The 23891-nt window shown below is 42.8% G+C and overlaps 1 protein-coding gene across 1 annotated transcript in view; it reads right to left on the bottom strand.

Annotated features, from left to right (window-relative positions):
- Positions 1-23891, bottom strand: part of COL5A2 (collagen type V alpha 2 chain) — a 210555-nt gene that overhangs the window by 38305 nt on the left and 148359 nt on the right. The window contains exons 13-27 of the mRNA XM_088466944.1: positions 23438-23491; positions 22664-22717; positions 22219-22263; positions 20261-20314; positions 19885-19929; positions 19664-19717; positions 10886-10984; positions 10563-10607; positions 10371-10469; positions 8487-8540; positions 8248-8355; positions 6666-6719; positions 5940-6038; positions 3332-3385; positions 82-180 (exon numbers count right to left, since the gene is read on the bottom strand). Coding sequence (XP_088323070.1) covers positions 82-180; positions 3332-3385; positions 5940-6038; positions 6666-6719; positions 8248-8355; positions 8487-8540; positions 10371-10469; positions 10563-10607; positions 10886-10984; positions 19664-19717; positions 19885-19929; positions 20261-20314; positions 22219-22263; positions 22664-22717; positions 23438-23491 — 1017 coding nt within the window. The remainder of the gene's footprint in view (positions 1-81; positions 181-3331; positions 3386-5939; positions 6039-6665; positions 6720-8247; positions 8356-8486; positions 8541-10370; positions 10470-10562; positions 10608-10885; positions 10985-19663; positions 19718-19884; positions 19930-20260; positions 20315-22218; positions 22264-22663; positions 22718-23437; positions 23492-23891) is intronic.

Below are 23891 nucleotides of genomic sequence, written 5' to 3'. Positions count from 1 at the left end.
TAATGAGACATTGATTAGATTTTAAAAACTCTAAAAATAAAAATAACTGTGAATTCTGATAAATAAAATCGGTGGACATACAAAGTTGCCTTTTGGCCCAGCAGGCCCCATCGTCCCAGTTTCCCCGCGAATTCCAATTGGACCAGGTGGGCCAGTACGCCCATCTTCTCCAGGGGCTCCCTGCAACATGAAAACAAGAACAACTTAGGCCTCCAGATGTTTCCTTTGTAGGTAGGTCACATTGTAAAAGATTCACTACGCATCTTGTATATAAAAAATAAATAAATAAAGCGTACAACGGGAATAGGAATTATTAAGTTGAAATGATTTGACAACACAAAGCTGATATTGAAGATTAAGGTGACATAGGGTTGCTCAGAGGTCCGATGGTGCGACTGACATTCGTAGAATGGCACGTCTTTGTATGCAAGTGGCAGATCTGAGAAGTCAGCGGTGCGTGTCAGTGTACAAAAGATGGTGGCTGCGTCATTTGCATATTTTCTCAGATCCGCTGCATACAAAGACGCAGCAGCGACCCAATTAATGTCCGCCTCTGAAACAGGACCAGTGTACGCTAACTGGAATATATAGTGTAGAGTCTGTCTTTGCAGTTATCCATACGATACGAGTAATATCAGAGTCCATTCTCAGAGATTGGCAGATCTATTAAGTGGTGAGGCGGACAGGTAAAGAACAGTGAGATTTTTTTTAAAAAGGATCAGATGGTTTACGTAATGTCATAATTATCCTGATTAGGGGCTTTCTCTCAAAGAAATGAAGGTTTGGGGATGGCCAGGCTGACAACATGATGAACAGTGCTCCAGAGTTACAGCACAGAGCGGAAGAAGGCAGGATAAAGGGTGCAGGTCATTGATAGACCAAAGGGCAATTCTATCACCCTAATCGCTAACAAAAATGAGTCACATTCAAAATGTTGAAAAAATATAGTGATATGTAATTTTTTTTTTAGGTTTTTTTTTTTTTAATCAAAGCAGTTTTGGGTGAGTGCATCGTTGTATGTTTAAGTGTTTTACTAAATGTTTTAGTAGTATAGAGAAGGAAGAACAAGTTTTTGAAGTGAAACCAGCAGAGCACATGAATGCGACAAATTTAGAGCGTTAAAAAACTCCTAGAAGGAAGTGTAAATCTGCGTATCATCAAAAAACAGACCGTCATGAAATCCAGATCCTTGTACAGTATATATGTCTCCACCTTCCTTTCCAAGTAATTTGCCTACAGTATCGTGGATTCCCTGCTCTACTGAGCTGAACAGGACGAACTGAGTCCTCCTGCATTCAGAGCGCCTCCTGGCTTCCAGCCACAGAGAATGGGGGGTGGGAACCCATAAAATCTTACATGGGGTGATGTACACAATTATTGGCTTAAATGTAATAGCCTGTGAGTTGCGGACACCAGTGGATTTTGGTGTTTTATCCATAAGATTTAAAGAGACAATAATTTAGAAGGTAAAACCAACTGGTTTTTGCATTTTAAATTATTGCCACTCTAAATCTAGTGGCTAAATCCCACTGGTGACTGCAACTCACAGGCGATTACATTTGGGCCATAGAGGGACAATGCCACCAATGCTTTGGGATTGACTCACACTAGTGAAAAAGGCACAAGTACAGCGCAGACCATTTCAAAAAGAATTGTGGTCCGATTGTCCACTACACATTAATGAATGATGGGACTGACCAGATTTGAAATAATATTTTTAGATGATATTGCAAGGAACACCCCTAAATCAAACCTTCAATTACCACCCTCTCACCACTCGCTGCCAGACATGATGGAGGACTCCTACGCTTACAGGGTGATGATGAAGCTACAGAAGAGCTTCAGAGATATTTCCAAACTGCACAAACCCCAGTGGGTACCGGTCAAAGGAGGGGAAGTCATGCACAATGCAATGAGATATTCAAAAGCAGTCTTGACTCCCATTCGTCTCAAGAAGGATACATCTATAGATAGTCAGTTATTGAAGTTTGTTTGTAAGTTTCCATAAAAACATGTATTTTGAGAAATAAATGTCCAGTGATTGGATGAATATAGCCAGCAGTATTGGTGTTATTTTCGGGTATGCGGGTTTCTGTGGTTGCTGTCTCTAGGTATTAGATGGTTTAGAGAAGTGAAAGGACGAAACCACCCAACAAAGTCAGTGAGCTCTCTATGATCTATGTCACTGGTCTCCAACGTTAATTGAGGTGTGAGCTACTTTAGAAATATGAAACCTCCTGTAGAGCTACTAAAATTGTAGAAAAAAAAAATCTGGCTAATAACCGAACAATCGAAGGTAATTTAATGAAAATTAGAAAAATGTTTAATAGAAAATAACAATGCATTTAATGATTACAGTGATATTGTTGTAGTTTGTAAATACAATGTAAGCTCAGGCGCATTTCACTGTTAATTACCGGCTCCAAGGAGGTACGTGCAGTAGAGGAGTAAAAGATATAGGCAGGGCTGCCGTGTGATTTTCCGGTAGGGCTAGGCGGGAGTCACTCGCTCCCACGTAGCGTAGACGCCATGGGTGGAACCACGGGGAAGCACGTCAGGTGATTGCTGTAGAGGCTGCGGCAAACACCTGACGCGCTTCCCTGTGGCTCCACCCTTGGCGTCAATGTCACAGAGGAGCACACATCAGAGGTCACTTCCTCCTAATTGTCTCAGCAGTACTGCAGCTAGGGGAGCTACCAAAATTAAGGCGGCGAGCTACCGGTAGCTCGTGAGCTACAGGATGGAGACCACTAATCTATGATTTGCTGATTAACACATCCAATGATACCGGACTGTCGGTATAGTTCTATGGCTATTTCTGTCCTTATTCTTTTAAACATCTTTAAATCTACTCATTCACCTCACCATGGCATATCACTCATCTCACATTTTAATATTGCTACTCAGATCTCCAACGCTTCATCATCAAACTATGGGGTCTATGGACTAAGCCTCGGAGAAAGATAAAGTGGATGGAGATAAAGTACTAACCAATCAGCTCCTAACTGTCACACAGCCTGTAACATGACAGTTAGGAGCTGATTGGTTGGTAATTTATCTCCATGCCCTTTATCTCTCTCCAAGGTTTACTACATAGACCTCTATATGACACATCTCCACATATAACCAATGCCTTTTCTCTATGTACAGTAGCTGGAGAGCGTTAGTCTGGGGATACAAGTTCAAAGACTAAAACATTACAGCAATGACAGAAGAATTTCCGTACTCATTACCTTATAACAACTATTCATTTATTATTCTGTAAATGTAGAGGCTAATATACAGATATTTATACTGTATTATCTAATATTGTATTAAAAATTAAACTCACCAACGGTCCTGGCTTTCCTTCTGGACCTGCAACTCCAAGATTTCCAGTCAAACCCTGGGAAACGATGAACGATACAATTATACACTAGTAATGTCATGTGTCTTTACATACTGGATTTACAATCTGGACAGCACAGCTCCCGTTGGGAATATATTGCAGAAATGGAGCTGCAACAATAATGCATGTTTCTCATTATCACAGTGAGAAAGACTTCAATGCTCAAGAGGGTTAATGTGATCTGGATGCGCTGCTCTGTAATGTCAGCCAGCCCCAGCCATAGCAGTTATCACTGCTCTGTAATGTTGGCCAGCCCCAGCCATAGCAGTTATCGCTGCTCTGTAATGTAGGCCAGCCCCAGCCATGGCAGTTATCGCTGCTCTGTAATGTTGGCCAGCCATAGCAGTTATCGCTGCCCTGTAATGTCGGCCAGCCCCAGCCATAGCAGTTATCGCTGCTCTGTAATGTCGGCCAGCCCCAGCCATAGCAGTTATCGCTGCTCTGTAATGTCGGCCAGCCCCAGCCATAGCAGTTATCGCTGCTCTGTAATGTCAGCCAGCCCCAGCCATAGCAGTTATCGCTGCTCTGTAATGTCGGCCAGCCCCAGCCATAGCAGTTATCGCTGCCCTGTAATGTCGGCCAGCCCCAGCCATAGCAGTTATCGCTGCTCTGTAATGTTGGCCAGCCCCAGCCATAGCAGTTATCGCTGCTCTGTAATGTCGGCCAGCCCCAGCCATAGCAGTTATCGCTGCTCTGTAATGTCAGCCAGCCCCAGCCATAGCAGTTATCGCTGCTCTGTAATGTCGGCCAGCCCCAGCCATAGCAGTTATCGCTGCCCTGTAATGTCGGCCAGCCCCAGCCATAGCAGTTATCGCTGCCCTGTAATGTCGGCCAGCCCCAGCCATAGCAGTTATCGCTGCTCTGTAATGTTGGCCAGCCCCAGCCATAGCAGTTATCGCTGCTCTGTAATGTCGGCCAGCCCCAGCCATAGCAGTTATCGCTTCTCTGTAATGTCGGCCAGCCCCAGCCATAGCAGTTATCGCTGCTCTGTAATGTCAGCCAGCCCCAGCCATAGCAGTTATCGCTGCTCTGTACTTCACCTACACGCACATCCATAATGTTTAGCAAGACTGCGAAAAAACATCGAAACAATCGAGTACCATCGAATGCCTCACGCACAGTTAAGGCAGGTCAGACCTTACTCAGGAATTGCTTACTTCAGTGCACGCTATGGCAGCTCGAGCTGCGTAGTACCATGCAGTGGCTAATTTATGCACGTCCCTGCAACAGTGTCCGAGCGCATTGACGCTCCTGCGTTCGGCCAACCACCCCCGTCACCACCCCCAAACGGCACTTCCTGTGAATCACTAAGTAATGGGTCTGCATAGCCTTTGCGATCGCATTGACTGGGTCGCACACGTGCACTGCGATGCATACACATGCGCAGGGTCGGTGCAAGGTTTCTAGGCACCTTAGGCAAAACTTCACACAGCCGCCCCTTCTTTCCCCAGTGCATGTGCTTTAGTCGCACGCACCCCACAAACATAAAACAGTTAGTATGTGCCACACATCCCTTCTGCCAATCTAGGATTCCAGGGGCGTATTTATAATGGGTGCAGGGTGTGCAGTACACACGGGGGATCCACACCGTATACCCTGCACCCATCTAGTCTTATATTTACCTGTCCGTAGTCTCCAGCGCTAGGTCAACAAAAAAAAAATCACTGGGAAAATGGCGGCGGCAGCTGTGTGCGCAATAGCGACTGAATCAGGCCCTATGTCATTTGGATGATTAATAAAGATGATTAATCTGGGATTATTTGAAACGTACTATGGACAGTGAGGGATAAAAGTAACATGAATACTGGGTCATAGGGACTAAACCCAGGAGAGCACTAGGACAGATCTTGTCCTATACATTCCTATGAACCCTACAGTCACTTGGGCCAAGCTGTTGAGCATAGTATTTTGCATTGGGGGGGTTTTATATTGGAGGGAGGAAGCATGACCACACCTCCTAGATTTGACCATGCCCCCCTAGTACCCGAGCCCCAAGGATGTCTCAACATAGGGCAGCACAGACGGTGTAATGGTTAGCATTACTGCCTCACAGCACTGAGGTTGTGGGTTCGATTCACACCACGGCCCTAACTGTGCGGAGTTTGTATATTCTCCCTGTGCTTGCGTGGGTTTCCTCCGGGTGCTCTGGTTTCCTCCCACACTCCAAAAATATACTGGTAGGTTAATTGGCTCCCAACACAAATTAACCCTAGTGTGTATGTGTGTGAGCATGTGGTAGGGAATATAGAGTGTAAGCTCCACTGGGGCAGGGACTGATGTGAAACATCGAGCTCCATGTAAGCTCCACTGGGGCAGGGACGGATGTGAATGGCCGAATATTCTCTGTAAAGCGCTGCGGAATATGTGTGGGCTATATAATTAACTAGTAATAATAATAGCCCTGAATACAACATGACATACTGTATTGTAACTATATACTGTAACAACATAATTACATCTGAATAAAATGAACATGTTCTAACAACACAACTAGAACACACAACCCCTGGGATTTTCTCCAGTGATCTGCATTGTACAGGGGGTCACTTACTCTGGCGCCAGGCAGGCCAGGCTCTCCAAGACGACCTGGATCCCCTGCAGCTCCTTTAGGACCCGAAACTCCTGCAATTCCTCGTTCACCTTGTGCTCCCTACAATGGGTTTCATCACATTTTCAGGAGAGAAATGGAAACAGCAGAAAAAGGAGGCGTTACTAGGTTACCACAGGTACACCAAATTAATGTAATAAACAGATATTTTCCAATAACTAACTTTGTAGCTAATTTTCTTGCAATAACACAAGCACTTTTTTATTTATGTTAATGTAATTGCGTAACTGTAGTACTTTATAGTATCTTGCAGATATTACTGTTGTAATTGCCTGGGAGCAAGTATCAAACATGTTTTAGATCTGTGCTAGACCTGATGTAACCTTTGCAGATGAAAGCTGAGTCCCACAGTTACTATACTACTGTCCTGACATAGGGCAATCCTCATCTATGGGCTCCCGTCTTTTATTGCAATCAATGCACTTTTTTTCTTCTTAAAACGTAGATCTGGATAAAGATCCAATTTCCCGGGAGATAAAACCGCCACGCCCATTGGCGCATGAAGAGCTTTCTCGCAAAAAATGTGACCCAGGAGCCCTGGGAAGCCTGAATTCTAGGAAACATAAATGAGGTCTGTGCATGGACGTTCCTGCCCGATGGGAGAACTAGACTGGGATGACCCTAATGTCACACTAAAGATTTATGGCCGGTCAGTGGCAGCGACATTACCTTAGGTCCAGATAATCCATCTGATCCAGGGAAGCCACGATTACCCGGGGCACCCTAAAGACAATATAACAGGAATATTTGATAAAAGAGATGAAAAGCGTGGTTATACTAAACCATAGGTCCTGTTATCAATCATCTCATTAAACTGAACATGTGTATGTAGTAATGGTCATGTGGATTTTAAAGGGAAACTTTGAAATTACTTGAAAATGTTTCTGTGCTTAATTTGTATTCCAAATATATGGTGCAAGGTCATCTCAATGCTGGGCGCCCTGTATACTGTGCAGATTATTTGTACACTTCTTGCCAAGGCCTCTGTAACCAGTTCATTTAAAGAGCACTCACTATACTTGCTATATGAGGGGTCACTCACTATACTTGCTATGGGAGTGGTCACTTACTATACTTGCTATATGAGGGGTCACTCACTATATGTGCTATGGGAGGGGTCACTCACTATACTTGCTATGGGAAGAGTCTCTATACTTTCTATATGAGGGATCACTCACTATACTTGCTATGGGAGGGGTCACTCACTATATGTGTTATAGGAGGGGTCACTCACTATATTTGCTATGGGAGGGGTCACTCACTATACTTGCCATATGAGGGGTCACTCACTATACTTGCTATGGGCGTGGTCACTCACTATATGTGCTATGGGAGGGGTTACTCACTATACTTGCTGTAGGAGGGGTCACTCACTATACTTGCTGTAGGAGGGGTCACTCACTATATGTGCTATGGGAGGGGTTACTCACTATACTTGCTGTAGGAGGGGTCACTCACTATACTTGCTGTAGGAGGGGTCACTCACTATATGTGCTATGGGAGGGGTTACTCACTATACTTGCTGTAGGAGGGGTCACTCACTATACTTGCTGTAGGAGGGGTCACTCACTATACTTGTTGTGGGAGGGGTCACTTACTATGGAAGTGGTCAGTCACTATACTTGCTATGGGAGGGGTCACTCACTATACTTTGTGTGGGAGTGGTCAGTCACTATACTTGCTGAGGGAGGGGTCATTCACCATTCGTGCTATCAGAGTGATTCACCTAAAGGCTCAGTTGCTAAGGGGGTAAATGTGACAGATGGATAAGTTTGCACAACAAGAGGAGCCCTGGATGGAAATGATGGAGTTTGTAAATTGCGATAAAAGAAAAGTGACTGCACATATAAAAGGATACATACGTATATAAATCCCATATGAAATAGCTCCACATTTGTGCCTACTGTATGTTTGTATTTACATAGATGTACTTAGGATAAACCATGTTTCGCTAGGTTAATATATTGTCATTTCAATTCCCCCCCCAAAAAAAGTCAAATGTTTATTTAAAACACCATTGTATGAGCCTCTACCAGCCGCCTGAGTCATTGTATGCGATATGAATCCCAGCTTGTGCTATGGGAAAAGTTTCTCCACCAGTGTGTAACTTATAGCGTATAATAACATGATTCCGGTTATATCAGTATAATAGACTAATAATAAAACTTTTATTATAAGAATTAATACATTAAAATGAATAAACATACCAATATATACTGTGTACTAGATGTCATGCATATGGTTTCCATACCCTTTCCCCAACTGGTCCTGGTGGGCCTATGGATCCTGGGTCTCCACGGAGCCCTCTTTTACCTTCTTCTCCCAGGGGGCCGATTGCACCTTGTGGCCCATGTGGACCCTGTTTGGATGACATTTTATTGTTACTAAGCTGCGATCAATCATCGGGATATTAATGTACTAAATATTACAACTGTCAGCATCAGTAACTGGTTTATACAGTTGCTTGAATAAAATGACACATTTACTTACGGGTTCACCTTTGGGACCTGCTTCACCTTTGAACCCACCGACACCTGGGTCACCCTTGAAATGAATGGAAGAAAAAAAAAATCTCTTTATATAAACGTTTCATTAAATAGATCGTATTAGATTACATGTTGTAATAGCTTTAATATGAAATCTTAATGTTGCAGAGAAAAACAGTGTGGAAACTAAGGAGCTCATTCAGAGTCGGTCGTGAGCGCTGAGCGCTCACAAACGACTCGATGTTGCCCCACAGCGCATGCGCATGACGGAGCAGGCTCCGTCGTACGCATGCGCGAGGCCCGGCTAACGACGGGCGCTCCGTCATTAGGGGTCTCGTAGCAGACGGGGCGAGCTGTCATTCAACATCGATTTGCTGGTCGGGCCGGGAGGCGTACCCGGCCAAACGGAGGTGTTCCAGTCGGAACGCTTGCCGTTTGGGGGCGGCCCCACTGACATCATTGCTGATGTCGGTGGGGAACTTCCTGCTCAAACAGAGCAGGAAGCTCCCTGGGGCTTACGAGTCCCCAGAACCTACCCTAGGGTCTGGTCGTAAGCCCCGATGGTCGCGATGGTCTTGACCATCGCGACCATCACCCATGTCGGTCGTTAGAGCTGTGGGTGTTAACCCACAGCTTAACGATCGACAAGGAGGCAGCCGTTCAGGATGCAAGCGGCCGCCTTGATTCAGAGCGACTGCTTGCATCTAACGACCGCCTCTGAATGAGGCCCTAAGAGCCCAGACAAGGATAATAAGTTGGGCTCACATAAAATACTAATATATAATCCTACTTCATAATACAAATGGAAGACACAGAGATGTGATGTGCTACTGGTAGATGACACCGAGTTTGCTGGGATTAGACTGTTCCTACTGGAGACCCTCGTGAAGTTTTATTAAATTGAACAGATCCCATCATTTGAGATCTTAGTTCTCATATTTAACATGACCTAAATCAGATTAGTCATTAATACCGTATGTTACTGGCATGCAGAGAGAAAGGTTACCCGGCTAGGCCTCATTTATGTCTAGAAGAGCACCTCACCTGGGTCATCTAATGCTTCTGAAACTCATGTATCAAATATGATCCAAATGGCATTATAGGGTTAAGAGCTGAATTAAACAAGACACTACAGGCAAAGTTTAAATACACTTGCCCGAACATACTGTAGCTACTGTTATTATCCCCAGGGTCATCCATGCAAAGTCTACATACTGTACTGTAGTCATTTCAGGTTGAGGGACTGAGTTGTATAAAGTGGAACTGTGGAACACATTCACTATACACCCCCATGTACAGTATGAAGGAGGGATATCTGCGATACCTGCTGCGATCCCTCCATAACCGCTGGCAGGTTTCTATGTGGGATGCAATGCTGCCAAAGTTACCAACTTCCGGAATGCAAAACATTCCGGAGATGGTCCCCTGCCGCTAACGTCATCCGACATCGCATAATTAGCCAGCAGAGGGTTGCGCTAGAACCCTCCCTAGCAATGGCGGTCGTGCATGTTTAGTCTGCAGGTCTGCGCGTGCGCAGTAGCCCCGGGCAGCCCTCCGGGCACATCGCATACACGAGCTCCTTTCAGAGCCCCTGTCCCTGCGGGTGCCATATAACACATTCCAGCGCTATGGTCGCATCTTGCAACGCGATCATGGGCGGTAATATCATGCTCAGATCGCATTGCAAACGCGATCATTAGAAATGAACCCTGATTTCATCTAAAGGCTAGCAGGTGGGCATCAATCTAACCAACTCCTGAGAGTACATGTACTACATATACTTCAGTCAGTCACTTCCTATCTACACAACAAGTTACTTACTGCTCCGTAGGCGGTTCCGCAATTTGCAGCCCTGTGTTTAATATATAACATATAATAATAGACTCACCGCTGAGCCTCGTATGCCAGGTGCTCCAGTACTTCCTTGAGGTCCTGGGGATCCAGCTGGTCCTATAAGCCCAGGTGGACCAGCAACACCGGGCCCCCCCTGGAATCAGAAGCATCAGATTAGAATTTGACGCAATTCCAATAAGTTTTTCAGCAGATAAACATACATTAAGAGTTGTAGTTAATGACTTACGGTTGGTCCTTTAGTGCCACCACTGCCGTCCGTTCCTGGCGTACCCTGTGAGCAGATGTAACAGTTATACACCTATTCTATAGTAGACGCTTCACCTGAGTCCATGTAGATGAGATTTCCAAATAAGGAGACTTTAACCAATAATATAAAACGGAGGCCAGATGATTAATTCAGGTTACAGTCTCCTTCTATTGCTGTAATACTCAGCAGCTGATGATAAATTCATCTGTGTACACACTGTAATGCATCTCGATGTTTTATGGTACAGATCACAGCATAAGAAGTTAGAGGTGCACCCCTAGACGAACGACACAAAGACTTACCTGAAGACCTTGTGAACCAGAAAACCCCTGAGATCCAGTCTCTCCTCTTGGCCCTTGAGGACCTTCAGGACCACGTGCACCTGTTGGTCCAGCTTCGCCCTTAAGTAAAAAAAAAAATAATAATAAAAGACAGAAAAGGCTTGGATTCTGGCATTATATAATATGCTCGCCAGTTTATCACGAGGGCTCACTTACTTTACATTTTATTATAACATGTCTAAATTGCAAATATTGCTTCTTACGTTTGTGAGCAAAATCTAAAATTATAGTATTGCAAAAAGACGAAAAATGTGTCTAATACATAAAGTGAATATAATACAGTATTTTGAGACATATCTTTCTGATAACAGGTAATTGCAGGAAATTAGAATTAGTAACAGTCGTGATCACAGCAAAGTAGGGGCTTATTTTATAAAAGGTCAAAAGACAAATTCAACCAACCGCTCAGCACACAATTGCGTGATATGAATATGAGTAGATAAAGCTACTAATACACACGTTGTAAAAGCAAAATAAATGCACATAAAAGGAAAACTTCCTCTTCAGTAATTACTATTATTAACTGCTCTCCTACTAGTTGATTGCCGCATACCCATTACAATACAAGAACATGGGCCCCTTTAGAGCTCACTAGAGGGGTTATGTCATCATTTCTGGATTTAACAAACAACGGATATCTAAGATCTTTAGATTGCACGCGCCTTCCGCACACAATAGAAGCCTCTGGATAGATAGATAAATATGAGATAAATAGATATATAGATAGATAGATAGATAGATAGATAGATAGATAGATAGATAGATAAATAAATAGATAGATAGATAGATAGATATGAGATAGATAGATAGATAGATAGATATGAGATAGATAGATGGATAGATATGAGATAGATAGAATGATAGATAGATAGATAGATAAATAGATCTGCTTATTGCCCACCTCGGAACATACTGGGCACTAAGACTAGAGTCTGCAGGACCTCTAACCTGTTGTGCACAGCACATGTGACTGCAGCCATCTTAGTCTTACCCTTGTGCTGTGTAGAGTGACATGGTGGGAGACAGAAGTCTCCTGCATAGCTCCATGTGAGATATCTGATTATATACCTGAATAAAGCTGTTCCAGCATCCTGCACCACTACCTGCAAGTAGCATACAGTCACCGGCTGGCGAGCAGTATAGGACCCCATTCTGCTGACGCTTCACTCCATTACCAGTGTACATGTAACAGTGAGTACGGCTGTACCTGTTATCTTTCAATAAACCAACACCACTGCTTTAGTAACTGGGCTGTTCATAGTCTGAGTCATCCGCTGGTGGGTGCTTCTATAACTCTGCAATATCAACACCTGCACACTCATCATTTCCAACATGCCCTAGCAGTCTAACTTCTGGAGTTACGTGAACATTTTAGTAGAGTAGGCATGTACTGTATGTTGTTGAGACATCTAAGGAATAATTTACATCCACTGTAAGTAGAAATATTTTAGGCACTTCTTCTTCTGTAGTTATGTATTATTAATTTTAATTTCCTTACACAGTAGTGCTAGTTTAAAAAATTAGGGGTTATTAACCAATAAGCAAGGACGCAGAGAAGGAGGGGGTATGAAGTACCCAGGAGTGGCCTCTATAGGGGGCATGGTCATGATGTAATCACAACAGCCCGTGATACACGCCATAGGAATTTACACCCAGATGGGGCAAGCTGCGCCCCCTCCATTGACATGCCCCCCAGTACCCATGCCCACCTGAATTCTCGATTGGCCCTGCAGGCCATGGGTAGCCACCTGAAGCATTGGCTGCCCTGCTGTGTGCAGTTTTGTATCATTGTAATATTCTGTAATGCTATTATACTGTTTGAACATAACTATGAAAACTTTCATTTTCTATAAACAGGCATGAAACACATATTGCTCCTTGGGCCAAATCTGCAGTGTTTCAGATCTCAACTGACCCAACCTCGGCCAAGTCCCATACAGTGTGTGCATATGAGGAATAACTGTATTTTGCCAGCAATTAAAATAAAAATTGATTTTTAATCCTGGCTGACATGCACAAGTAAGCAAAGCTGTAATAGCGTGATGAAACACGGGGCAGCCTGCCACCTACCGCCATTGTGCCTATGTGGCCATTAGAAATTATGCCAATTGCACAAACACTATATAATATACTGCCTTGATCTTTCAGTGTTTAGCTGTATTTTGGCGCAGGGTTAAGTAACTAAACGGTGACCTCAGGCTGCTACGCATGAGAGTATTCCATCCTTAAACACAACAATATGAGTAACAGAAAACATTGTGCTGTCAGATGGTTTCACCGAAGGGACCAAAAAACAGAAATGTTCAAAGTCAACCATTATAGGAAAAGGCAGCCAGCTGCTAAAGACAACATTAATTAAACGGAATGTTTTATGTAAATCATGGAAGGCAAGGCGGGATTAAGCCTTCGGGGGGCTCAGGACACTTAAGACAGAGGGGCTCACTCCCACTACTCCAGCCCTTTCCTCTTTCATCACTGCCCCCACTCGTCATCCAGCCTGCCTCCTCTTGTTGTCCGCCCCACCCCCACCCATTATCCAACCTCCCCCCACTTGTCTGACTTAAAAAAATGCACGAGACTGCACCGTGCAACAGTGTACTCAGGCCAGGAGGGAGCTGAGAAAGGAGGGCCTGGGGCACTGTGCCAATTTTACCCACACCCCATTAATCCATGTTTCATACAAGGTATCAGTGAAATGCTCATAAACGTGCGTGACACAACCAGCGGCGGCTCCAGGGGAGGGGTTGCAGCGCAGACCAAAATTCAAATAGAGGAACCACACCAACTGTCAGTGAGTCCCAGCCGGCAATATTTGGCATTGTCTGGGTTGGCAGTTGGTGTGGCAGCTGGGGTGGCAGTTGGTGTGGCTCCCCTATTTGAATTTTGGACTGCGCTGCAGCCCCTCCCCTGGAGCCGACACTGGACACAACTGAACCATGCAAATCAAATTAACAAAGGTTTTACAAATAAATACAAACCAACTGGGAAGTGGGAAGGAACAAAAACAAATAAGCACTTACAGCTGATACAAACAATATGTAAGTTAATTTCATACAGTATAACTATTGTGAATGTAAATTGTACACAGATTGGAGCAGTTTACATTCTGCAGAACACTGATTACCAAACTGGGCTTGTTGGTAGGTGAGAGGTCTTGAGACACACATAGAAACATGGAAAGCCACCTGACATAGGCGCATACATTGTCCAGCACTTCTAACAAATTTCATAGGATTCGGCACATGGACCCAAACAGGGCAACTACATGTCATACGTGATGAAACGGGCTGCGACCCACAAAACAGGTCATTGCGTTAAAACGTGGAATACTATTTATGAAGTGTTATGCGTTATTTTGGAATAATAAATATTTATTATTAACACAAAGATAAGCTCTTATTATCCCTAAGAAGAACATATATTCTTCCCGGTCCTAAACCTAGGAATAACCACATTACTGCCTTGATACATACAAGCTAAGGGTCTCATTCAGACCCGGTCGATGGTCCCCACAGAGCATGCGCACGACGGAGCTAGCAATGTCGTGCGCATGCGCAAGGCCCGGCTAGCGACGGGCGCTCCGTTGCTAGGGGTCTCGTAGCAGATGGGGCGAGCTGTCGATGTTGAGTGACAGCTCACCCCGTTTTCGGGGGCGGGCCGGGGCGTGCCCGGCCAAACGAAGGCGTTCCAGTCAGAACGCTTGCCATTTGGGGGCGGCCCCACTGACATCATTGATGATGTCAGTGGGGAACTTCCTGCTCAAACAAAGCAGGAAGTTCCCTGGGGCTTACGAGAGCCCAGACCCAACCTTAGGATCTGGTCGTAAGCCCCGATGGTCGCGATGGTGATGACCATCCCGACCATCACCCTGATCGTAAGTTAAGTTGTGGGTGGTAACCCACAGCTTAGCTTGCGAACTGGAGGCAGCACTTCAAAACAAGAAGTGCCCGCCCTCATTCAGAGTGAGCGATCACTTCTTGCGATCGACTCAGAATGAGGGCCTAAGTTTTCGGAGATCCTGAGTATAGCAGAGACATGTGTGCTCAGTTGCTATCACATGCAGGCCAGGACACAATCACATAGACCTCTGGGAAAACCATATTATTTGCGAGCAGACAAGGGCAGGTGTAAATACTGTTTGATGATGACAATGATGAAGGTTGTCAGCACAAACAAGTGCTTGTAATTTTCCATTTTATGTGTCCACTGCAAATGCTGATTGGAGTTTTCTTAATTGCTTGGGCATATATTATGCTGTTGTATAGGCCAGGCACTTCCTTCTGCCTAGGGCACCAGGTCCTTAGGTTTGTCGCATTGAATGTACATAATGCCTAGGCAAGGCCTCAAACGAATTAAAATAAAGTGTCTGTTGCTTACTGCCACAATTTTTTTTTGCATTTGTTCCAAAATCTAACATTTAGAACCAACCCCCCTTTCCTCCCGAGTCCCACTAGAAATCCTGCATTTGCCACTGAGCAGCAGTGGAGTCTGGATAGCATTCTGCATCTGAACTGCAGTCTTTCCAGCCAGACAGGAGGAGGTATGTGTTTTTATTTTTATGTAATGAAAGTATGATAAGGGGCTGTAGAAGTGGCATTTAGGATGAAACCTTGTGCTGGCCCTGCTTTTATGTGCGTGTTTAAATAAACTTTTCTCGTACTCAAAATTGGGAACTTTTTCTGGTGTATTAGAGAAGTATTAAAAGATTGAGGGACATATTCATGATGTTAATTATCGGGTTCCGAACGGACCCCGATAATTAACATTCTAACTCGCCAGGGATTCCGGAGCAATTCAGCATTGCTCTGGCGCGGTGACAGCTGATGCGAAATCAGCTGTCCCCACGAGCGGCTTCACTGCTCCTTTTCAGAGCAGTGAATCTCTTCGGGAGTGTGCATGTGTCACCTACAGGTCACACATGCGCATGAGTGCCCTGACGTCTGGCAGAAGGAGCCGGACAGGGGTGGAGGGATCCGAAAGGATCCCTCTTCGCAACCTGGACCTTCTTCCTATAAGGGAGGAGCAAGTTGCGATCCTTCAGATGGCGAATGCTCCTGCAGTGAAGTGCCGAAAATATTTGTGATATCTCCCGCATTACCTTCTTGATGAATGCCCTGAACACTTAATTTTTACAATTGCAGGTGAAAATGAACATTTTCATCCTCTTTTGTAAAAATTAAGCGATGATTAATAGGCCCATTACTGTTTCTATAATACATAACTTTGTAATCAAATGGCTATAAATAAGGGTGTAAATGTCTGTGACATGTCTAGGACAAACCAGGCAAATATTCTGCCAATGCAACCTCCACATATCTGACAATAGTTACAGCTCTGCAATTACTGTATATGCAATTGCAGTTTATTTAATGAAAGTAAATTGGCGTTTTGGTGTCCAATTGTAATCATCTCTACATCACGATTAAATCTCAAAAGACATATTGTGAACCATTGAGATAATTACTAATGCTATCTGCTTTATTCAATACTTAATGATTGCCCTCATTATTAGTGCATTGTGGTTACTTACATTTTGATTGGCCTTACTTATGGCGGTTTTACTTTTTTACCATTTCTTTTGACCAAACCAAAGCAGTTCCGCCATTTGTAAACCACGAATGGACATCACGGTTGGTAGTAAGTCCAGCGGTTCACAGGTCAAGTTTAGCAGTAAACTCTCACACTATCACATTGGTCAAATTGTATTTTCAAAATGGGAAAACATCTGGATGAGAGCTTAAATCATGAGGGTTTTATGAGTCTGAAAAACAGACGAGTTTGCTTGTTCTCGGACTCTATTGGCCGGGTTTAAAAAGTGTGAGAGTTTTCTCTCACATTTTCTGAACTCTCACTCTATTACAGAATGTTGTAATATTGTTTTCTGTGTCTGATGCATATCTCATTTGTACTGAAGATTAGGGATGTGCATTTATCGGTTAACAAACATTAATGACTTGATGGTGTTGGGAATAGTTTTACCATGGATGGGAAGGGGACCACCAATGGCAAACATCTGCGCAGAGGAGGTCTGATGGTGGATATCGGACACAGTCAGCACATGTGTGGACGTTATCTGCGCATGCGAAGGAGTGAACCTTTGCTGTTTAAATCCTCAATGGTTTGCCACCGATGGTTAGAAAACATTGACCATCAATGGTAGAACTGTCAATGGACAACCTAACATAAGGTACGAGGGCAGGTCTTATCCTACAGAAATAAGCATATTTATGGGGAGTATCAGTAGAGACACTGGCCTTCATGTGATGGCTGTCTATATGAGGACCTAATGATCTGGGACTATTGCCTTCAGCCATGCACTGGTTGCAAAGGACTTGCAGTCAATGCATCTCAAGAAGATCTACAGTACTTAAAATATGACCATCAATTATTCCTTAATATAGTGCCTCCATATCAGCTTACAACTTTGTTATTGACCTTACTGATCTCTATTTTCATTTTAAGTGCAAAAAAAGTTCCCTGGAGTATAATTAAATGTATCAATTATAACTGCACATCTGAACAGATAAAACCTATTCAATGATTATCTAAGCCTTTTCTCACATAGCGTTTATCAAAAGCCAATAAATATCCAAGTACATATCTGTGAATGTCATTAAGGGATTATATTAAAGTAATTTGCGTTGTGCATTTTCGTGGACAGTTAGTAAACAAGTAAGAGGTTCACAAAACATGAGATAGGAAACAAAGAAGATGTCAGTGATTGCTATAACCATCAAGGTCTCTTAAACAAAATATCGGATCTAAAAGTCCAAAAAGGATTCCCAGAAGCATCATCCCCCTGAAACACGTAGGAGCCAGCCCACTCAGGGGGCCAAATGTTTCCCATTCCAGTTGTTTAAAAAGCTGTTGGGAATTTTTGGAAAGCCGAAGGATGCATGAGAAACTGATTACACACTCTCACATGTAATGAAAACTCGCATTGTTCCGAAGAGTCTGCAGTTCATTATCTTGCGGCAAATAAACCACAGGCTGTTGCCAATTGTAAAATTTATCAGTCGCAGCTGTCTCCATCGCAGTGAGTGTGTAACACCTGCAGACATAAATTAATTAGCTTTCCATGACTCCCCAGGTGCTCTGTGCCAAACCTCTGCAGCACCAACAAATCACTAGGGTGGATAGACTACAATTTATTATAACAGTGCATAGCAAAGTCAATGTATGCCATAAGGTCATCCAAGTTATATGCTGTGTCCCCAAACTAAGGAACTGCACAAAGTCAATCAATGTATCCTTGTGGTTTTAGAGTCCATTAACTCGCTCCACGGGGAGCAGGGAGCACAGTACTGAAAAGGGAGGGGCTCATATGTGCATCCATCTATCACTGTGTTGCAGTATATAATGATGAACCAAAGTTACACTTGACTGTCAGCTCTTCATCACCTAATGTAAGCAGACGAGCATGACAGCAGGGTGTATTCCCATGGTGAAGATGCATGTATTTGCCATAACGGTAGTTATTGCCATTAGTGAAACTGCAGTGAACACTAAAGGTGCATACATACACAATGATTTTTTGAACGATTATCGATAACGATATCGTTTATCGTTCAATCGTTGAAAAAATTGTTCACTTTCTGAGTTAAAACGATGAACGATTATCATTCATGCGCGTTCACGTTTGTAGTTTGTAGTTCAGTCAGACTGACCAACTCAACGATTTTCAGTAAGGGAATATGCAAAAATCGTTTGTAGTTCAAAAAAATCGTTCATTACATTTAGTAAATGGACGATTTTAGTAAAGGATTTTCGTTCATTTTTCCCTTGAAAAAATTAACGAAATTCGTTTACTAAAATCGTTCATTTACTAAATCGTTGTGAGTGTATGCAGCTTAATAGTTTAATATAGACTTCATGATCTTACACTTTCTGATAGAGTTTAAGGACACAATTAATGATATTTTGCATGAATATATTTTTTTACAATGTCTGACCAATTGATTAATATAATACTAATTAAATACTGCAGAAATAATTCTACAAATCTCAGTCCAGCAAAGCAGAACCAGTGTGAGGACTTCTGCAGTACTAGCAACGTTTGGGCGTCAGGTTGTTCTTAATTGATAATTGCAGTTATGGAGGCGGGAATTCTGGCTCACGTCGTACCCACCATGCTTGCCTAGGCCTTATTACTCTGTAAATACTGTACCTGGCATGTTTGTAATAGGTTTTCTACTAAAGTATGCTGGGTATATAATTCCAAATCCCTTTTCCTCACCTTTCCACTCTTTTGTAGTATAGAAATAATAGTACATAATATACGTTTCAGGATCATTTGCTCAGAATGTTTGGGACTTATACAAGTTGATCCCTCAGCTTGAAACATTTAGCGAAAAATTAAATAAACTGATTTAGAAATGTTTTCCTATCTGTTACAGTGTTTTATTGTATGTCTACTGACTGTAATAAGAGGTAATTGTTGTTCTTTTTGTTTTCAACATATGTGTCTGTATCACCAAGCAACAGCAGTTTACTTTTTTTCTTTGTTTCTGATAACTGGGTCACTAAATAAAAGATTCCGTGTTTATTTATGCAGATTGGAAAATATATTCATATATATTAAGTGCTAGGTGTGATTCTCCAGGTAGTTATAACCCCACAAAGCTTAGGGATATGCATAGTAAATCTGGACTAAATCGCCCTATATTCTGTCTACCATGGCTAGTGAGAGAGACATGATGAAGATTAAATAAACCTAAACAGCAAAAAGCAATGTGTTACCTTTGTGCCAGGGACACCAGGAAAGCCGGACGCACCACTTATCCCGATGGGACCCTGTCAGATAAAACAGTAAATTCCGTGAACGTACTGTAACACAGTAAGGCGACGTTTCTAATCTCTTATCAAACTAGAGAGTTACTTTTCTTTCAATTGTTAAAAATAAAATATAGCCAATGAAAACTCAATGGAAATGAATTAGAGAACAAATTACGGTAACCTACTATTGGCCCAGCCAGTCCGACAAGTCCGTTGGCGCCTCTTGCACCCTGAAAGACATCAAACAGGAATGTATTGTGAACATCTTAAATATAGAACGTGATAAATAACTGTCAGCTCCCCAATAGTATCCTGTACCTGTGAAATGTTGCAGGTAAATATTGCTCTACATATTTTGTACCATTTATTTACATCAATATAATAAATACTAAAAGGTGCACATTTCTTTAACCTTTTAGTCTACTAATAGGTGACTATTGCTGGAGTCTTCTGTACTGTATAAACTATTCTGTGTTGTTGTTTTTTATACTTTTATTTTAACATTAATTTACAACCTTAATTTTCTGTATACCACAATCCTAAGGATTAAACTTTACTTACAGGTGTTCCCTGAGGTCCAATACGTCCCCTCTCACCGGGCAATCCTCTTGGTCCCTTTATAGTTGAAAAAACAATAGTGAGTTAGAAGAATTGTCCGGTTTAACTCATAGCACCCACCGGTGGCCACGGTCAGTCGGACATTCTGCCCTTGCCGTGGGGCAGGTACGATGTCCGATGGTGTGACCAATAGTTTGCTGATAGAGCGTCTTAGTATGCACATCGGTGGTTTCACGCCACAGCCGGTAGGCGTCTCAATAGGACATCCCCCGGCAGTGGCAACAATAGACGCAGTCAGTACTAATAGCGCCCACCTCTGGATCCCCCCCACAGTGATTTATGATTCAGGGAATGAGTCATACTGGATCCTGAAGACCCCATTTAGTTTGGTTATCTGAAGGCCAGAAGCACAAAGCAGGATGGGGTAATCAGCCAACCATCTGCTCTGATCTCTTTACTAGTTGTGATCATTAATATTAATGGGAAGCTCCTTTACACATACAGTAACAGGGCGATTCCGTTAAGTGCAAATTGCCTTGCACTCATTATAATACAGCTAAAGTGTCAATTCACAGAGTAACGCAATAAGCATTGCGCCTTGAATAGGGCTCAGTATCGCTCATTTTTGCTGCCACCTTCCAGAGATGCAAGCAAAAATAATAATGGATCAGGCTCAGGGACAAATACATTATTATTCTCAAAACTGCAATATTCAGTTTATATCGCTCTTTAGTAAGGGTCCTGCTCAAGAGCATTTATAATGTAGAATGAGACATTGAGATAAAATGGGACTCAATGTGTCGATGGCAGGAGGGCCAAGTAGAGGGAGTGATCTAGGAGAAGTCACGTAGGTGGTGTGGGGTAGGCGGCAGTAATGAAGACATGGGAATTGAAAGAGATTTTGAAAGATTAGAGGTTCATAGAAAATCTGGTTGGATGAGAGAGATCGATCATAAACTGAAGAGCAGTGTGAGAGATGTCTTGTAGATGGGAATGAAAGGTGTAGATTAGAGCGGAGGATAGACACAGGTCAGAGGAGAAGCAGACAGGTCCTATGGAGTTGGAGTTGAAATTGAATGATAAAACATTGGTACCATCAATTTTTTTTTTTATTCCAATTGTCAATGTTACTGCCATCGATAGTGAACTTGCAATGTTTCCTCACCATCAATGTATTTTTTTCTGATGGGTTCTATTCATATTGGGTCAGGTGTCCTGCCACCCCCTCTTACCCTTATCCTCCGACTGTGGGCTTACTGTTTGCTGTAGCATTTACCGTAACACTGTACCAATCAGCACTCGCTGTGTCCAGTGTAGGGGCGTGGCTAGGTGGGCACACTTTCTCTCCTGCAGCCGGGAGCTGACTCAGCTCCCCACAAAATCCTATGTTTTACAGTGCAGAAATCTATGTTTCATTTCTGATGGTTAAAGCGCTATTGATGTCTTGATTACAAATTGTAAAACATTGAAACCATCAATGTTTACCATTTGAATCCCATCTTTAGTATGGAGGGTTTCGAGAGGGGTTTGTAAGGGAAGGAGAGTAGCTTGAATTGAGTTCTAGAGGGGGATGGATAGCCAGTGATGCGATTTGTAGAATGGCGAGGCTTATGGGGAGTGACGGAAGAGGAAAATGAGCCACAATGCTGCACTAATGAAGGATTGTGGTGGGGAAAAAGCGGGTGTCATGACACGCCATAATTAATATAATTGAATTCCTTTTTTTGCAGTTGGCAAATTTTTACGTTATGGTAAATTAGCTAATTTGCATTTAACTAATTCTCTGTGATGGCTAGTTACTTTGCAGACATAAGGATATAGAATATAATACACATGATTGAGTGTTTCTCTACGGAATAAATGTTGACCTTTACTCTTTATGACTAATGTATGTTATTATTTAAAGCAAATATGATGTCATCACTTTATATTACATCTCACATATTACAAACGAAACTTACCGAAGGGCCATTAAGTCCCATTGGACCAGTAGGACCGGATTCACCCTACAAACACAAATTGAAGACAGAGATAATAATCAAACAAACTCAAATTAGTCAGATATTCCTGAAAGGTTATTATTTGTTTTGTTATTGAGGTCTGTAATAATAGTGACATTTCTAAGTTACGGGAGACTAATGCTAGAATATTGGGAAAATCCATTAGGAGCCAGGAGACACCGACTCCCAGTTTTACAAATGTATTTTCAATTTCAATATAATTCAAATATTTTAATTTTACTAATTTTATAATTTCAAGACCAGTTTCAATATGATACTGTACTAATTTCTCTTTGACGTCCTCACCAATGAGGCCAACAATCCATGGATTGTGTGAGGTTTGCTTTAAAGCTGGTCAACTATAAATGCAGTTTATTCCTGCCTATCATGTATCTGATCGTATCACCTTTGACCCAGCAGCTCCGAACTCTCCTTTTGGTCCGTCTAGTCCTTTGTGACCCTAAAAGACAAAGAGAAAGTCATCAATATCATCAACTATAGACAATCATGCAATAATTCCAAATATTATACAAATTGGTCATATTCATATTAGCGTAATATTATGCTATTATGGATTTAAACCGTGATCAAAGAGTTGTTACTGTTTACTTAAAACTTTATTTTCTTGCATTGGTGGCTTTTTATGTAACAACTTAGAATTTAAATTGGGCTACAGCGTCAGCTTCCCCAAGTTATCCATCCATGGGAACTGTGGTGTCAAAAGTGCGGTCAGTTGTCCCCCATTATCGTTATAATTTTAGATCAATGCTTTTGCTTTGTCTGTGAGAAGAATGCTCATTCCATGCTGTATTATACAGAGGTTTTTATTCTACAGGGGCACAGAGAGGGTGGGGGAGTAGGTACAAAGCATCCTGGCCTGGGACGGTGATTATGCCATCACTGGTGAGGGCCCACCATGGGGGTTTAAACCAAAACGGTGCTTAGCTGTGCTCCCTCCAGGTCCACTGCCTGGAGGGAGTGGTGTGGTTGAGGTAGGATGGGTTTTGCCATATTCTGTTGACAACATTTGCAAAAGTTCACAGTCAGATGAGGAAATGGGCAAATGTCTCTCATAACAATTCTAAAACGTTTTGTGAAGTGCGTCACAGCTGCACCTCATGAGACACCTGATCAGTAGTTTTAGACATAGGATCCAAGCAAATCAGCAACACTTTCTTACTCTGTGTCCTTTGAGTCCTGGAAGTCCGGGAGCACCAGGAAACCCTCTGGCTCCCTAAGAAGGAGATAGGATAAAAGAATTAACTCCCCATTTAATATGACAAAAATAATGCCTAAGTCCAACTAAATACAGTAAGTGAGAAAACATGCATGCATACAATCGGCCACACCAGTGGTGTGCAGGCACTACAGGACCCAAGGGAAAGGGTCCTGTAGTGCCCTCAATTCAAGCTTCACAGTGCATGTATGTACAAGACCGATGTGTGATCAGAAGAGGCCCTAATCTGTTCTTCTATAAGCAGAGCAGGGACTTAGGAGAATGGAGTGTCATCATCAGACCCTACCCTAAATTTTGCTATGGGGTCCAGCATTACTGTTTTTCGCCCCCGATGCACACTTGGCCCAGTTGCTAGTGATGTTTGCCAGTATGGCAATTTGTGTTGCCCCAGAGTGGG

This window comes from Taudactylus pleione, unplaced genomic scaffold (genome assembly GCF_031769625.1).
Source record: "Taudactylus pleione unplaced genomic scaffold, aTauple2 ptg000067l, whole genome shotgun sequence".
Classification (NCBI taxonomy): Eukaryota; Metazoa; Chordata; class Amphibia; order Anura; family Myobatrachidae; genus Taudactylus; species Taudactylus pleione.
This window is presented reverse-complemented; position numbering and strand designations above follow the sequence as displayed.